The sequence below is a fragment of the Epinephelus fuscoguttatus genome, linkage group LG7, assembly GCF_011397635.1.
Source record: "Epinephelus fuscoguttatus linkage group LG7, E.fuscoguttatus.final_Chr_v1".
NCBI lineage: Eukaryota > Metazoa > Chordata > Actinopteri > Perciformes > Serranidae > Epinephelus > Epinephelus fuscoguttatus.
The window spans coordinates 26220542-26238722 of NC_064758.1; the positions used below are offsets into that span (position 1 = coordinate 26220542).

Consider the following 18181-nt stretch of genomic DNA (forward strand, 5'->3'; position numbering starts at 1 on the left):
AGAAAGAGAAGATCCCATGTCAAACCACAAGCAAGTGAGTCTGTTCTGGTCTTGTAAACATGTCTCATTGTGTAATATATTGCATGCACTCTGAGAGGAAGCCATAACGCAAAGATGTGATGACAGTAAGAGAGTGTATGTAATGTAACCTTCGCTAACTTAAGAATGGAACTGTGTGAGAGCCGAGCAGCGAGATGACAGAAACACAGAGCATCAGCGTGTATAGGAACAGCAGATCAAATGTTGGAGTGGAATACCCCGCAGTAAATGTTTACCTCTTTTTGTCAAAGTTCTGTAAAATCGATTAAAGCGGGAATCGATTAAAACGAGGGAAAACGTCACGCTCATTATGTATGACATTTAAAACAGGATAATAGATTGTAATCCTTTGCTGTCCTATGAAGGTGAATGTGTCCACATCTGTGGGCAATAAAACGAGATGAGCCGCAGCGCGCTATGCTATTCATTGCTGCACACACACACACACACACACACACACACACACACAAACACCAAGTTATTCTGCTATGTTTACACTTCCTGTGGCAATTACTTTGCAACTTTATGAAGTACTTAAACCTCTAATAATCACGACTTTAAGAGGTGTGGCTCATTTATAACTGGGTAACCATGGTGACAATGCTGTATAAAAATTCAGCACTAGAATAACATTAGGATGAGAGCAGTAATTGAAGTGATGCTAATTTCTCTTAGCAGTCATTCTTCTCTGTGTCTTTTTTTCTCTCTAACACACACACACACACACACACACACACACACACACACACACACACACACTCATATATACACACACAAAAGCCTCAGTCATGCACATTGAGAAATTGTGACCTATATGTATAACCTTTCTATTTTCAGCCGGAGTTGTGCCCCATTGAAACAACTTGTGGTGCGAGTGGTTTCTGGGGGGACACTGGGATAGAATTGGCAGTGAGAGAAGGGGGAACCGGTAACTCTGTGGCACCGACCCGTCTCTCTGATCCAGTCCAGACTGTTTGCGACGTCACGGTGTGGTGTCCTGCCCTCTTTCTCTAAAACACACGACCACAATCCCAAATAGCTCTAAATGCAGCTCTGTGGAGCGCTCTTATTTTGGCCCTGTTGTCGCTTTATGAGCGTTTTACAGTAAGAGTTGGGGAATGGAACAAGCTCCACTTTGGCTTGGAGGGATGAGCTTTGCCAGAACTGTTGCCCTGACAGCTAATGTGAGAGGCTTTAGAGCACAAAACTAGACAGTGCTGATCAATAGAGTTTGTGTTTTTGTGCAATTGTGGATGTTTCCTGCAGTGACAGTTTTACAGCACTCAAGGTAGAGCCATGGCTTGATGTGGTGATATTAACGGGAATAGGACTACATTTGCACCAGAATTCACCCGGCCATGATGTAGCGTGGTAATGAAAAAAAAAGTTAAAAAAAGGCCAGAGTTCAAGCTGAGGTTTTGTTTCACAGATGGTAAAATGTGGTGTAAATGTATTACATCAATATGTGAAGCCTGGTATATTACAGTTACAGTAGAACATTAGTTCAGCCTTTTTCCACTGCAGGAACAGAATCAACAAAATATTTATGAATCTACAAAGCTGTGGTCAGTAGATCTGGCTTCGGTAGAGGGAGGTTGCCTTATATCAACCAGCTGCTTTGTTTTAGGAAAACACAACTTGTCACGTAATCGTCCTGAAGAACCTCCGAGGAATTTTAATGCAGTGGGAGAAGAATAGAGTAAAACCACTCGATAAGCCCGGTGGACCTCAATCTTTATCCGGCCTGGTCTATTCATCATCATAATTAGCACCTTTGCACGAATGCAAAAACACACACGCACGCATACAGATGCAACCAAGTATTTAACGCACAATAAACACTTGAGTCATTTGCATATTTCAGTGTTTTTTTCAAAATATGAAACCATTAATGTTAGCCTTGGGAAAAACATTTCTCTAAACATTTGTTTCTGTTTATTTTCCAAAGCGAGAAGAGATTAAAAAAGGGAGAAAATATGAGAGCAATGTGGAGAAGGCTCATTTAGACAGGCTGCTGTTTTCTCGGATAAACTGTGAAGAGCAAATGACAAAGACAAAGGTGTACACCAGCTTAAAATACCTACTGAGCACCTCCTTCCCCTCAGTGTGTGTGTGCACTTGTGAAGCTACAAAGTGCCCTTGCGGTGACTGCTTAATTGTGTGTGCAAAACCCAAATCACAACCTTATCACCCTGTGACCACAGCCCAAAAAAGATGGTGTTGTTCTCTGCAGAGCAGGCGTATAAATATTTACACAGTTGCCCGCATTATGTGTCAAACTGTAGGTGGGAGCGGTGAAAGGGGGCAGGTGGAGAAAGGCCTGCCAAGATCAGACGTCCAAGCATTTTGTTTGAACATTTGGAAGTATCCGTGCCTTTCCCTCCGACAGAGTGTATCATACCTGTGTGCACCTGTGGGTTTCAGATTTCCTCTGGCTGCCTGGTGAATCAGCCTGCTGTGCACCTGGATTTCTGTTCATGCTATTGCTGCAGGAGTCCTGCTGGTATGAAGTCACTCACTCACTCAGACGAGGAGCCTCGTCCAGCACGTGCAAGTAGTTCCTCACCTACATGTGCATAACAAAGTTGAAGGGGGATTTCATATCCTTATAAACCCTGCTGTTGACAGAGAGTTCAAATATGTAAAAACCCTTTGCTGGTCTCCTTTGAGCTGTTCTCCCTACTTGCTAACCTTGTATCTTTCTCTCCTGCTTTTTCTTATTGGCCTACGTGACACCAATCAGAAATGTAAACACTTGTCATGATGTAACACGTTTTGTGCGAGTGGGTGCACGTGCGAGTGCGCAGGCACACACACACGGGGGCCAGTTGACAGGGTCACATATGGGATGTGCTCCTAAAGTCAGTATCATTTTCCCAATGTAAATATTAGTCAATGTCAGGACCGTTTACACTGTAATGGCAGTCCTTCAGCTCTACTTTCCTTAAAGCACTTTCTCGCTCTGCTCCTCTCCCTCGGGCCTCTCCTCTCTCACAACCCCTCTCCTTATTACTCCCTTCTCATCCAGCCCTCATCTAATCCCCCGTTTCTCATTACCCAATCTTCTCTCCTGTTCTCTGCGTCTCCTCTTGAGCTCCAGCAGTCCCTGACAAGGCCCAGTCGTCTTCCAGACAGCCCCGTTTCCCGCCACATTGAAAATCCCCCTTCTTCCTATCCTCCTGACACAATATGATTAATCATTCCATTAACTGATCCACTGTCATTGGATTGCTGAGGGCCGCTTATAATACAACCTCAACCATCCCCCTGGGAGACACACAATCTTCAGGCCATCTTCCAAAGCTCTCAAGAAAACTCGCCTCGTCTTTGTTCGCTACACGCCTAAAACAGCTGTCATCCGATGTGGGTTTGACTGTCTGTCACTAAATCTGCCCATGGGTGAGGAGACTGAATGAGGGAATGTAACTGGTTCAGAAAAAACCCTGAAATGCTGTTAGATCCAAAAGAGAAGGAAAAGTTAGATCATGTTAAATGAAATCAGAGGTCAAATCTCTATTAAAAGGGGCACACATTTTAAATGTTTTATGTTTACACACAGAGTGGGTCCTCGGAGAAGTCCCAGTTCTGCAACCCCACTGCTGGATGCCACTAACTCCTCCACACGAGACCTTTAAAGGAGCAGTGTGTAAGATTTAGGAGGGTTTAGTGCCATCTAGACAATTGTAGAGTGCAACCAGCTGAAACTTCTCCTGGTTAGAATTCCTTCAGTGTTCATTGTCCAAGAAGTTATTACTGGGAGCCGAATTATCTGCAGAGGTCTCTTCCTCACAACAACAAATGGACCAGGTGATTAAAACCCGTGAAAACATTGAACAAAGCAGTTTCAGGTTATAAATCAATTGATCGGCAATGCTGTTTGACATGTCGGCTCGCCCGCCACGTTCTAATGTCTGCTCACCTTTTTCTTTAAAACTCCAGATCCAGACATCCAGGAGGTTTTCACCGGGAGTGGAATTATTGGCAGAGGTCTCTTCCTCTCCAAAACAAATAGATCTGGTGATTCAAAGTAGGAAAAACACTGAATAGAGTTTCTCAGTACAAATTAGTGTTTTTCCGACGCTGCTTGTTGCAGGCTTCTAACCGTGGTGGCCAACGCAAAAACACAAAAATGTGTCAGGACCGTTATGAAGCCAGTGTTTTTTAGTCAGTTTTCAACCGCCTCAGTTGAAAACGCTGTGCAAAAGTGCCCTCTTGAGTGGTGAAAATGAGAGGATGTGCCCTATCAGCTGCCCTCTTGAATGATGAAAACGAGCAGATGTACCCTTTTGACTGCCCTCTTGTCCCCATGTCATGCAGTAGGTGCCCTTTTTTCCTTTTCACTCCCGCCCTTCAAACATCCTGAATCCGTCACTGCTCTGGGGCACTGTAAAAACATCATAAGGACCCACTCTTGATGTAGATATAAAGGGCTCATTCTAAGATAACAAAAACACAATTATTCTTATTTTCAGATTATTATACACTAAAGAAAATATACTTGTAATTTTATATTCCCATTTATGCCAATATATCCCCCTAAATCCTACACACTGGTCCTTCAAGTAGAGAATGTTATTTGGTAATATAAATGTAGAAAGGAAATGGTTTATGTCAAGGGATTTGAAAAAAAAAACAAAAACTTGGCACAGACAAACAAGACTTGGACAAACGCTAAGAGTATACTCCTCTGCTGGTTTTACATTTGATATTTATTGAAACAAAGTAGAGCATTGAGCCAATTTGTAAAAAGTAACAAAATATCAGCTATAACACATTAACAAACCTCAAATTCATGGAGAAGCTTATAAATATACATGTTTGGATTGGTAGGAAATAGTCTGTCTATTGAGAATCATCACAGGGATAGTGAGCGGTTTAACTGAGTGGTACTGGAAATCTGTGGTGACGATAAAAATCTGAACATCTGTGACGTATATATGTGTCTAACAGTAAAGCTGAACATGAGTGAGAAGGAACAATTTGTGTCGAAACAATAAGGTGCATTTCCCTTTACAAAAAAAAAACAACAAAAAACAGTGAAGAGCCGCATTAGTGAGAAAGTAAATTTTTAAAAGGTGACTTCAAGGCTTGAGGATGTCCGACTAAATGTTGATCTATAATGGAGATGCCTTTCTGTTTAAAGCTTAGAGGAGGATCTGGTTAAAGGAAATAAATACAGTTTACTGATTGGTTGGATAGACATACTATATACACAGAACATGGAATATTTCACCACTGTAACCACAACATTGCCCATATATATTCAAACCATATTAAGTATTGTAGAATAATGTTAAATGGATAATCTGAATTAATATGGAAAAGAATGTAGGCTATAATATTGATATATTTGCTGATGCACTGTAGTAAAAAAACAGCTGAACAGACACGCACAGACAGGTTTAAGCCTCTGTATCAAAGTGCATAATGGTGGAGGGCTTGTTGCAGCACCTGGGGAACTCTAAGGCTTCTGGGACAGCTTAATAAATGGCCCAATCCCCAAAACAGCCCTCTTTTTGTACCCATTGTATTCCAAGGACTTGCATGAACCGACAGTGTTCCTTACTCTACGTGTGGTGAGAGGGGACAAGTAGACTCCGGTTAGGATGTGAAGGCTGGTTTGGGACTGGGCCCATGAAAACACATCCATACACGACTACGGCACACAGGCGTTCTCCTCTCGACACAATCACTCTCAAACAACAAACCAGGACCTCTTATTCAACTATGCCACAAAATACAAAACACTACTCTTCTTAGGAAATTGGAAGCGCAGTCCAATTTCTCGATCAGTGTGACCCATCTGACAAGAAACATGACATTTTCTGATAATAAAAAAGGACGGGGGTTGGGTGGGGGGGAAGATTTCCAGCCCGTTTTAGGCACTTGAATAGGTTAAAATTGGCTGGTGATGACTGGGCCAAAATAAAACACAACAATCTTAAAATAAATATTTCACGATACTCTCAGTTTCTGAAGACATAAGATTTTTTTTTTTTGAAAAAAAGTCAGTCTTTTTGCAATGGCATAATTGTTTAACTCTATAAATATAATTTATATAGTTTCTTTCTTCCATTCTCTCTCTGTGTTCAGCTCCTTTGCTCCTCTGCTCACGAATACACACAGATGTATGCCCATCATCTGCAAGCAAACACACACAGGCAACACTCCGCTTCTCACTTGCAGACGAATTGGTCTACGATTTTGGTGCAGCGCTTGCACTTGACGTAGCAGCACCAGTGGAACTTGCAGTGGCAGCGCTCCACTATCTGGGCCTTGTACTGGTCATAACCGCGGCCGCAGCACATCAGCTCACACCCATCCATGCCCTCCGACGTCTTGTTGCAAAGGCGCCCCACAGTGCCCAGGGAGCCCGTGCTTGTGTTCTTCAGGCAGTAGTCTGGACTGGGCTCGATGTACACCAGGTCGTGGCTCGTGGGAGCGTTGAACTTGCTGTGCATCTGCACCAGCTTTCCACGCGAGTTGAGCTTCATGGAAGCAGCGCTGTCATACTTTTCCTTCAGCGCATCGCCCACCTTGCGGAAGTCAGCCAGCTGCAGCCAGCAGGTCTTCAGGCTGCAGGAGCCTGATACCCCGTGGCACTTGCAGGACACGTTGGCAAGGTCTGACACCGTCTGAGGGTGGGGAGACGGGGGAAAGAGATGAAATAACTGGATTAATAACCAGATGAAGAACTTGCAAAAACATTTATTCTTATGTGACAAACTGCAGTCCAAGCGACACATGTTTCATATTTCTTATTTGACCTGTCTGCATAAATATTTGCACAATGTGCTGCTCATGAGCTCATAAGGCATCACTTCGCCATAAAGGGCCGAATGATCCTGTCCATGTCTCCAATAGTGCATAGAATAAAACGTTGTCCACTCATTTGTCCTACTTGAAAGAGAACAGCCTGGCAACAGATATCTGGCATTACGTTTCCTTTGAGGTGGTTTCAAGATGTTTGGAAAGGAAAAGAAACCCCAGAGCTGCCTCCAATGACTCCATCTCCCCACAGATCAAAGCCTCAGGAGGGGAGAGCTGACAGAGCTGTTACACAGATGATCAGCGGAGACCTATCTGATTGACCTGGATTGTCTCACTTCCAGCTCCTCCTGCTCTTTCTATCACTGGTTGGTCTCATTCTAGGGCCTGCAGTTTATATCCCCCTGCTTCCCTCTTATCTGATGACATCTTAAGATCTGTGTGTGCGTATAACTCCAGTGACTTACCCTCCTTCCAGCCTCGTTATTGTGAAGATTCATCAGCAGCCTGGCGCTCTCATATGTGCCTTTGGCGTAGCTCTTCTCCCTCTCGCGTGCGTCCACGAACTCCTTGGAGAACCTGTAGCCGTAGTTGAGGTTGTCTCCGCAGCCACCCCACAGCCAGTCTCGCGGCAGGTCTTTGGGGCGAGCCGCACGGCTGCACCCACAGCTGGAGAGCTCCCCCTCTCTGCAGGCACGGCTCACCGCATTCACCACCCCAGCTGCGCTGATGGCATAAGTGAACGCTGTTTCTCTGCTGCCTGCAGACACACAGACGGGAACATCATGTCACATTTCACACAATGAGAAACAGAGTAAATGAGGAACATTTATCATTTGGCACAACCATTCACCGCTTCCCTTCTTGGTTGTATATTTATTTTATATTGAGTGTGTCACTGTCATTCTGCTTTAAGACTTAGTGCAGTGTTAGGAAATGTGATGTCATATGACAACACTGACCATACATTTAAGATTACAGTGCACTTCAGCCAAGTGCTGCAGGCTCCTCATCACCAACATGTTGAACGGTGGAATCTGGTTTGCTGTTATTGGGCTTCAGCCAGAGAGAGAGAGCGCCCTCCAGTGACAGGGATGCTCCTTAACAAGAAGCGACCATTTCACCCAAATTCAAAGTGACATCAGTTCTTTTGCTTTATCTGTCATGTCTGACTGCTCCTGGAGCCATTGCTCATTAACTCCCTCAGCATTTCCTCAATAGAGACAAGAGGTAGGGAGTTCAAAAAAAAAAAAAAAAATTAAAAAAAAATACACATAAGCAGTTTTTTTTTTTTGCTCTCACCAATCCATTACTACCTCTGTGCAAAGCCATGGACTAGGGGAGAAAATCGAGATGAGGAGATAAGCGACTTAAAGAAGAAACAGCCGACCAAACTATGAGGCTGCGTGTTGACACTAAAGACAGGGGCTGCTACAAAATAAAAATGCACAGCTCATATACCTGCTGGGCCAAACCTTTAGAGAGCGTGCTATAATGACAATAACAGATGGACAGAGAGCGGGAGATGAGGGAGGAGAAAGAAAATACGACTAAAGAGATAAGTCAAGAAAAAGACATTCAAGAAAAAAAAAGCAAGCAAAGTGGAAAAGGAGACACGCACGCAGCTAATATCACAAAAGGCGAAAATAGACAATGACGGAGAAGAAAAAAAGATGAACAAAGAAAGCGTTTTGGAAAGTGTTCCGGTGGGAAACTCTGGCAGGAGCACAGGTGATCAGAGAGAGCGGAGGATTTATTAGTCTAATACAAGTTTTAATCCAGCCCGAGGATATTGGCCTAATAGTGGACCTGTGGACAGACAAACTGTCGTCTCCCACACTGCTGCCTCCCTTCTCCTGTACCCCACCCTGCAGCGAGCCAAGCCAGGCAGGGGAGAGGGTCTGAACGCAACCACGCCAGCACCCCCTGGAGCTCAGCTTTAAATCACCAGCAGTGTCCTCCGCCAGCAGACGGACGGACAGAAAGACAAGCTTTCAGATAGACAGCCTGAGAGGGGAGGACATGTTTACTTGGCCCGGAGTGGGCTGAGATGGGAGCAATGTTGGGGAGGGAGAAGAGGAATGGGAGAACGGCTGCTGATGAGGTTTCTATGAAGACTGATCTGTGGAGAGGGAGTCAGCAGCGCCAGAGACAGAGACAGGCAGAATCACCAAGAGTAGCGTAAAAACACAGGCGCACGCATCATGCAGGATATGCTCGCAAGTACAGCGAATTAAAGGGCTGGTTCACCCAAATTTAAAAAAAAATACTGTTAAAAACTAAATACAAAAAAAGAAAAATTTAGTTTTTGGTGCTCACAACATTACATTTAAAATATTTGCTTTCCGAAAACACTGCCCTGGTTACTCAGGATCATCTGCAAACCTCTGTATGATCCATTTTTGTTGGAACTACTTTCTAACTAAAAATAGTCGTCGAGAAAACTGTTGACAGTGTGTTCTGTGGATCATCCAGAGTAATGGGAACATTATTACTGGAAACGCAAGTTGCTGTTGAGCGCATTAAAAGGTTATTTTTATAGCTGTGAACACCACAAACGAAATTCCATCCACTATTTATTCCATTAATTGCATCAGAGTGAGAGCAAAAATCGCAGAAATGGATCTCTCATAATGTAGACAAATGCGTGCATAAGTGAGAAATGTGTTTCTTGTTTTTTCTTTTAAAGAATTTTGGGCGAACTGACCCTTTAAAGAGTGCCAACGTGAACAAAATGCCAACCCGTCTGCATGCGTTACTTTAGAGGAATTTGAAAGATTTCCAAAATGTAAGCAACACAAGCGCTGACATTTGCCTCCCATCCCGTTAAGCCTGCTGTAACTCTGCTGCGATCACAACACCGACATCACGCAGATTCATTGTAATTCAGCTTGAGAGTTATGATCAATAAACGGTAAACCACCTTTACATTAGCCCCTGAGGTGAGGGCTCCCATCCAAAGAAAACTAAAACAAACCATGTTAAATGATAGGATCCAAGAGTGGGGATCACTAAGAGAGGATTGTAAAGCTCTTGAACTTTCTATAAGAGATCCGAGCACGCAGCGTGTACGTGCACACACGCATACACACACAGAGACAGACAGTTTAATCTCTGACAATGTGATATATTGGTGCATACACTCACTCCACTCCCATTACTTGTAAATACAGGGCAGCTACAGTCCAGCTCCACAGTGTGTGCGCGTGTGTGTGCGTGTGTGTGTGTGTAAAACTAGATTAGATTGTCTCCCATTCATCAGGGGAAAAGCAGATTCTCTGCCTCCCTCCTGCTCCATGTCGGGAGCTGGTTTAGCAGGCCAAAGCCACATGTGATTTATCCAGCAACCTCACCCACCAACTATTCCCTCCACACAGCTGCTGAGAATCAACAGCCCCATACATTTCACACACACACACTTTCACAAACACACAAAGAGGGTCAGTGAATCAGAGAGAGAGGGAGAATGAAGAAAGGAGAGACACAGCAGCGGCGAATATGCACAGTGTACACGTTGGTATTTATGAACACACAACTCCTGTGTGTTCATGTAAATGTTTCTAAGAATATACTGTGAAAAAAAATTTAAAAAATACATCCTTTGCCACATTTCTTACCGATTTGCATGACCCTTCCGAAAACAGAGGAGTTGTCCACCGTGCTGCAGTTCCAGCGCCGATGTCTGAACTGGTACTGGCACTCTCTGATGCCTGTCTTGGCACCTTCACCGATGTACTGCATGTGGTCCTGGTAAAGCTGGCACAGCTTCTTCTGGCCCGGCGACAGGCCCACCAGCTGGCTGCACAGAGGCTGGGCACCGATGATGTAGGCCTCTGGGATCAGTAAAGGGTTCATGGCCAGAGACCTGGACGAGGGGGGTTGGGGGGGGCACATAATGCAGTTGTTTTTACTCATTTGGCATTATGACACAAATGTATGAATGTTTTCAGGTCAAATTAAAAACCAACAGCTCATTTCACTTGATTTGTTTTTCCCTCTCATGGGTGAAGCTGTGATAATTATCGGAATGAGGTCTCTTAAAGACACTTGACTACAAGTCATGTGCTGTTTCGGGCCAAAAAACATACAACAGAGAGGAGTCAGGGAGGGAATGATGAGGAAAATTTAAAGTCAAAGGAGAAGATAGAGTAAAATAAAGAGTGCATAAAATAAAAAGGGCAAAACAAAGAGCAAATCTGACACTAACATGCTGGGTTTTATGTGTTTAGTGTCTTAAAGCAGAGATTGCCACTTTTTTTACTTGTAATTCTTTAAAACCTGAGCAGTGTCTGTTTGTGACCCCTCATCACAGGTTGCATATTATATCTAAGAGTGATGCCCCCCCACTCTGTTGGTTTCATTTTGAAAATAAATCTTATTTAATTTGTGTTCATAAATGTGTTTTTGCTTTATTACGCTGTTTAAAAGCGAGCACATCCCTCAGCTTTATCTTGTGACCCCTCGGAGTGGTCCCGAGTCCCAGCCCCAGGTTTGGAGGCACTGCTTTAAAGCATAGCATTTAAATAACTAAAAACACACTACGCCAATTTAAAAAAAAATAAATTTTTTTTGACTTTTACGCTTAAGTGCATTTCTTGGTTCCTCGCACCAACTCAGCGCACCATGTGGATAACTCGCAGTGAAACTTGCATACCTTTTTTCACAGTATCACATAGGAAAAATCTGATCATTTCATTTAGCAGTTTCGTTCAATGTTGTGTAAGAGAGAGAGAAAAATAAGTAAAATTAGAATTAGAAGAGAGAGAAGTAGAGACAGAGAGAGAGGAACACTAGTATGAGCATCTGGTTCCAGGCCACAGGACAATTAGAGCAGCCCATCCCTGAGCCCTAAGAGAAAGACAATTAGCCCCCAGTGTAACCTGATCGACTGGGGGAAGTCAGCAGCGAGGGAGCGCAGACTGAATACACACAACATATACGTACACACATAAACACATGGAAAGAAAAAAAATTAACATACACAGACATGCAGGCTGACGCAGTGTCTCTCACACACACACACACACACACACACACACACCACACTCGCAGTCAGCAGGCCCACCGCTTCGACACTCTAAATCATTCACACCTGTGTGTCCTCTCAAATAGGAAACTGGAAGACACACACAGTTTGGGCCCTGAACTCAGCTTCCATAGGGTCTCTGGTAAATGTGCGAGCCCTCAGCTGGTAAATTCAACTCATTATTTAAACTTAAACGTAGTCGCCTACTGAGCTGAGCCCATTAAAATGTTTATCTGTAGATATCCTCTTCAGTTTAAATGTTTAAATTGTTATTTTCATATAATTAGGCCATCACCGTTTGATGTCACCACTGGCTTTGATCTGCTCATTTGAACCAAGGAAAAATCTTACACACAAAGTGTCGGTTTACTGTAAATGCCCCATGTTCTTCTACAAGCACTTATGTTGGGATACACAATTATACACAAGTGCACAATTAGACAAAAACACAGAAACAGCCACAGGATGTAAAGAGTTGTGATTTGCTTTAAGTAGTGCCTCTACGGTGACTCGTAAACAGTATTTTCCTCCTATCAGGAGCACTCTGTGTGTTTAAGTGCAGCATGCTCAAATATAGACTTTTCTAATAGCAGCAGGATGTGTGTCTGCACACACACACACACACACACACACACACACACACACACAGAGTCACACACGGTGTTCGTGTTTGCACATATTTGGACGCCAACTCATAAACCACAGCATTCTATGTTTTCTATAATATTCATAATTTTGGTTTGGCAATATGCGAAGAAAGAAAATAAGGGAGAAAAAAGGTCCTTCCTGAAAAGCTAATGTGCTACAGTCAGCATGTTGTGTTACTTCATATGTGGTGCAACTGAAGCTGAGGAGGCTTACTTAGCAAACACGCACACACACTCTCACACACAGGCCTGAAATTGACTCTGAAACTAAGTAAAAGACAAATATAAACACTAACAAAAAAAATCAATATTACCCTTAATCTGTGGCTTTTTTCATGTCTTTTTTTAAAACTCTGCTGCTCCACTCACAAATGTGACTCATCTATGAGTGTAAAGAGGGGGAAAAAAATTCTTTTTAAAAGCTGACAATCTCCGCTGACCATAACACGAGTAAACGCACCGCACACACATTTAAGACACACTCGTATGGAGGGAAAATGAATGCATACCACCATGAGTTGGCCCCCACCACCACCTGCATGAGGAGTGTGAGGAGCGTGAGGGCAAAGACACAGTGTCTGGAGTCCAACAGGCTGCCAAAGGGCCAGCAAACCGGCCGACGCACACATCCCAACCCCAGGTTCATACTGCCGACGATCTGTGGGAGGAGAGAGGAAAAAGGATGCTTGTCAGTCCGTCTGTCTGTCTGTCTGTCTGGATGTTTGCCTGACACAACTTTTATTGTGTGTAACACAGAAAAAGACTGATAGCTGTGATGTCAAAATGTATGAAGGGAATGCAGAAAGAATTCTTTCAGCTGTATGCCTGCATATCTAAACTCTCCTTTTTGCATGCAGACAGCACTGTGTTTGTGTGTGTGCGTGTGTGTGTGCGTGTGATGAGAGCCCCGAGGCCATCAGCACAGCAGAGCAGTCATTTGGCAGCAGGTCTGAGTGTGATTCACATAAGACTGATAGACGTGCAGCCGGGGAAGACACAATGACCATGAAACTCCAGCTAGACACATTCCTGACGGTTTACTTTATTCAGAAGGAGACACACGACGACACAGACAGACAGATGGACAGAGAGAGAGAGAGAGACAGGCCTCATCAGACAGACTGACAGTGTGTGCGCCTCATTTTAAATCCATTTGAGCCTACATATTTACTAAAAACTAAAAATGCCTTAATTTTAACCAAGGATTATGATCGCATTTTTACTTTTAAAATATATACATTTTTTTATCTACACTGGTTCATTTTCAATCTGTGGCAGGCCTGAGTGAATTTGCCCCTGGTGACAAGGTTTCATTTTGCTCAGTTTTGTACTTAGGAAAAATCCGTTGAAAATAATAATAAAATGTATTCGTTAATTAAAAAACATTTTAATGAGATTTGTCAGGAATATTAACACAAAACGTGGAAAAAAATTGATTTTTAAATCGTTTTTCCTCTGGAGCTGTGATACATGTAGCTGTTAAATAAGTAATTTGACAAATAGCCGGTTTATAATTATATGGAAATTAATTTTTATATTTATTAATTGACTGTGGATCGGACAGAGAGGAGCCACGTCAGCGGATGATGGCCTTGGCCTGGTTATACTGTGCAGCCTTTTTGCCTAACGAAAACTACAAGGAATTAAAAAGGAAAAAATAAAAAGTCAATTATCTGCAGGCAACGGCGTGTCTTTGTTGATATAGTTTGGCTGCTATGTAGGCAGAAAATAAGTTAAAATAATTATCCCTGCGTTTGCGAGTTTAACCGATGTGCCAGCCTTCCAGTTGGGCCGTGTGTGAATTTTGGGACTCAGAGCAGCTCTAATTTGTCACGCTGCGTTATTTTCCAGGGTTGAGTCGTGGAGACCTGGGCCCTGCCTAATACTCATTAAACACAAGGCCAAGTTCACCATCACTCACCCAGCACGCGCACGCACGCACGCACGCACACATGCCAGCATGTGCTTTCAGTTTGAGTGCTGCTGCAGTAATAGTTGGAGAGGTTATGTTATGTTCCTCGCAGTTCTTCCACATAAATTAAAGCAATAATCCGCACAGGGCGGCGGGTTTACACTGATTTTAAAGCAGCTAATTGGAGCTGCTCCGCGCGCCAGGAAGCGGGTTTGAAATATGGATTTTAATTTACGCATAATTACATTCTACAATTAAATATGTTTTTGCGCCAAGCAGTAGAGTTCATCAGCAGCTGGGGTGACACACATTTTGCATTCTGCACAGGCAGATTTAAATTTACTGTCATGGAGCCACAGGTGCCTGCAATTATCTGACATTTCACAACAGACTCTCAGCCAATCAGAGTGGAGAACAGTATTATTGTTGTAAGAGACAACGACAAGAGGCTTTTATTTTTTTTAATTAACATTTAGTAATTTGTGAGGTCGGAGCTGCAGCTATTCCACGCCACATATAACTTCATTATTGGTTTTTTAAACTCAAATAGGCTATACATTCCTGCACTTGGCATCCTCGCTGCAAGCTGCGTAAATCCTGCGCTCCGTGACCCCTGCAAACGATTTGACCCGAGTGAAATATTCAGTGGGACTTCAGTGGGTGATTGACGACTACCTCGCAGATTTCTGTCGGTAAAAATGGCATCAAATTGGGCAAATTTCAGGAAAAGAGCAATTAGAATACCGTCGTCAGGATGATAAAACATCGGGCGCTGCTGCTGCAATTAATCATTTCAGAGGCTTTTATGGGACTCAACCGATTTACATTAAACATGAGAGTTAGAGAAAGAAAAAGCTAATTTTTTAATAAGGAAAAACCTTCTTGAATTATTTCACCTTTTGCTCAGATGTATGCCTGAGTCTTTTTTTTCAGTTTTGGTTTTCTCTGGCTGGGACATTTGGCCATCTAGAGTATTATTGCAATCAAATATAATTAAATTGGAATAATCTTAGCAACAAGGTATTGTGGAAATGTGCAGGGGAAATCATTAGGGGTGTCAATTATGACAACTTTTAATGATATTTTTAAACCACTTTATTCACAGTATAGCCTGCATCTTTAAGCCTCTGGTTAAAATGCATGGTGACAATGAATTTCAGCTTTTTCTGGGGGGTATAGCTGTGAAGGAAAAAATGTAAATCATAGTGCAATTTAATAAAACAAATGTCCCCTTTTCCCAAGCTGCATGGCACTGTAATTTACTGACTAATGAGTGAAATATTACCCGCATTTATTTGCGCAAAAATGATGCCACTCTTTCACTGTGTGTCCTGTTGTTTAAAAAAACCAGGAGAGGGAGCCAGGTACAAGGATTTGATGAGGCGAAGCAGCACAAAGAAAGTTGCCTGACTGTTAATAGGGACCGTTAACAATGGAAACAGAAAGCAGGCTATTTCTATGCATTTTCACACAAATAATTTATGGTGATTTTTTGGCTGAATTCATAATTTATCCAAGATGATCCTGACATATGGGTCACAGTCACTGCAGTGAGGGGGGAAGCATGTTTCACACATCACATCTGTCAAGAACTTTTGTGCACATCCAAGACGCAGCACTAGTCCAGAGAGGTCCCACTGAAACACGCATTTTTCCACTCTTTAAGATAAACTGCGGCTGCATGGAAAAGTGAGTGAACCAGGAGACCTGGAGGTTACTCACCAGGGAGCACAGCCCGTTAGAAGTTGTAATCCACTTTCTGCAGACGATATCAAACCAATAATCCTTCAGCAGGCCAGGTGGATTTAAGATTTCCCTTTCCTCTGCGGTGAAGACAAGTCTCGTCGTTTTATCCGGATTTCTTGGTAAGTGCTTGGCTGGAGTTTGAGGACAGAGGAGACGCTAAAAAGCTCAGAGTTCTTCAGGTTTGGTGTTTTGGTGAACAATCAGTGAATGCGCTCCGTGCGCCAAACAGTTTAGAGGGCTCGTAGGAAGCAGCGGGAATATAAAATGTCCAAAGACAGTGTAAGGATAGGATCAGTTCCTTTAACGAATCAGTGCGTGACTTTGCGGTAAGAATTAACAAATAAAACCATCTACGGCAGCCCAAAGTGCCAACTGGCGGAAACGTCGGATTGTCGATTCTCTTCTAATTGAAAGCGGCCTACTTTTATAGTCCCTATCCAAGTAAAAAACTGTCCCAGATTATAGCTAGACTATGTCAAAGCAAAAACATGGACAACCTTGTTTTCTGTGCGTTAAATCCAGCCGCTCACACGCTCAGGTCATAGCGCGTTTTACCTGCAGAAAGATCCACACGGTGATCCTCGCCACAAACGACTTGTCAATTTACCTTCCATTCTGTGCAAAACACCACTTTGACAATTCCTCTGCTCGACTTAAAAGTTCTCACATGCAAAAAAGTAAGTCATCCGCCTCGCAGAAAAAGAAGAAAAAAAAAACCAAACAGATGCCACAATTAATCGGCTCCAGACAGTATGCTCCAAAAAACTTTCCGCGCGGACTATCTCCAAACAGTGCGGCTTGGCGAGCGCGCACGGTGCCAGGGGGAGGAAAAGAGCACAGCGTGTGAACAACAGCGGCTTTTGCTCAGGCTCCGAGTCTGTCGTCCTCCCACACCGTATGTGTGTGCCTGTGTGTGTTCAAGTGCAGAAAAGTATCACCGACTATCCCTCCCTCTCTCTGCCCTTTTTCTTTCTCTCTCCCTCTCACCTGCTTCAGTCGCCTCCTCTCACAAACTAGCACACTGCAGCATGGATGCGCAGCGCAAAACCTTCAGATGGCGCATGCGCCTCGCGTTACTCCTCAAATCCCTTTTTTCTCCTTCCAGTCACCAACTTTCAAGGAGCAAGGAATTTGAGTGTAGGTGAAATTGTGGAGGGAGAGAGAGAGAGAGAGGGAGAGGGAGAGAAGGGCGGAACAGGCTGTAACAAAACAAGCGTCTCTATTACCTAAAATAAACTTATAAAGCACCCGGGGCTATTACCCTATCCATACCAGAGCAGAGTTAGGATTTTCACTGGCAGCAGATCGAGTTACCACTCAGTAAAATCAAGACAAGCAGGTCCGTATCGTGTGCTTATACAGGCTGCTCTCATCACCTGAAGGCCTGTGAGCATTACGGTCATTACGGTAATTATTATTTTATGGTACATTATCTCAAAACATGCAGCAGGAATCCGCCCGGCTTACAGTTCGATATTTTTCAACCGACCCGATGATGAGTGTCAGAGGGCAAAGTGTTTAATAGCTTCACGTGTGTCACTGTGGATTTCTCACCGTGTGCACGCCGAAGCCACTCAAGGGTGAAAGCCGTGTTATTTTCAATTGCGCAGGACGGAATTTCACGTGGATTGAGGAAATAGAGATAGAATAACAGTCGGTAAAAGGAGTAAAACAGTGCTAAATTAAATGGCAGGGGGCAGTCACCTGGATATCTGGCTGTATGCCCAAATAAGGACATGCCTCAGGTGAGGGAGGAGAAAGAGAGGGGGACAGAAATTCATTCAGACATATTTATGATTCTGATCTTGTAGTCTTAGTCAAGTGCAGGCAGCCTTATGCTGTTCATCTATGGACTCATTGAAAATCAGTCTGAGTCCCTAAGCCATGGGCAGGTTAGGAGACAATAGGCCCCTGGGCACTGATATGCAACACGTCCCACCGCCTCTCCTCCATCTCACAGACTTAGTGATGGTTTTGCCTCTTCTTTGAAACTGTTCCTGTTATCTTAGTATCTTTGTAGCCGTTGTGCATTTTTTGTGGTTC

The 18181-nt window shown here is 43.5% G+C and overlaps 1 protein-coding gene across 1 annotated transcript; it reads right to left on the reverse strand.

Moving 5' to 3' along the window:
• Positions 1–4730: 4730 nt before the first annotated feature.
• On the reverse strand, positions 4731–17164 carry wnt5a (wingless-type MMTV integration site family, member 5a). Its single transcript, XM_049581336.1, has 5 exons — positions 16115–17164; positions 12990–13138; positions 10425–10672; positions 7275–7567; positions 4731–6674 (listed from the first exon to the last, which is right to left on the reverse strand). The coding sequence occupies exons 2-5, from the start codon at positions 13124–13126 to the stop codon at positions 6216–6218; spliced, it is 1137 nt and encodes a 378-aa protein (XP_049437293.1). The 5' UTR covers positions 13127–13138; positions 16115–17164; the 3' UTR covers positions 4731–6215.
• Between the last annotated feature and the right edge of the window lie 1017 nt (positions 17165–18181).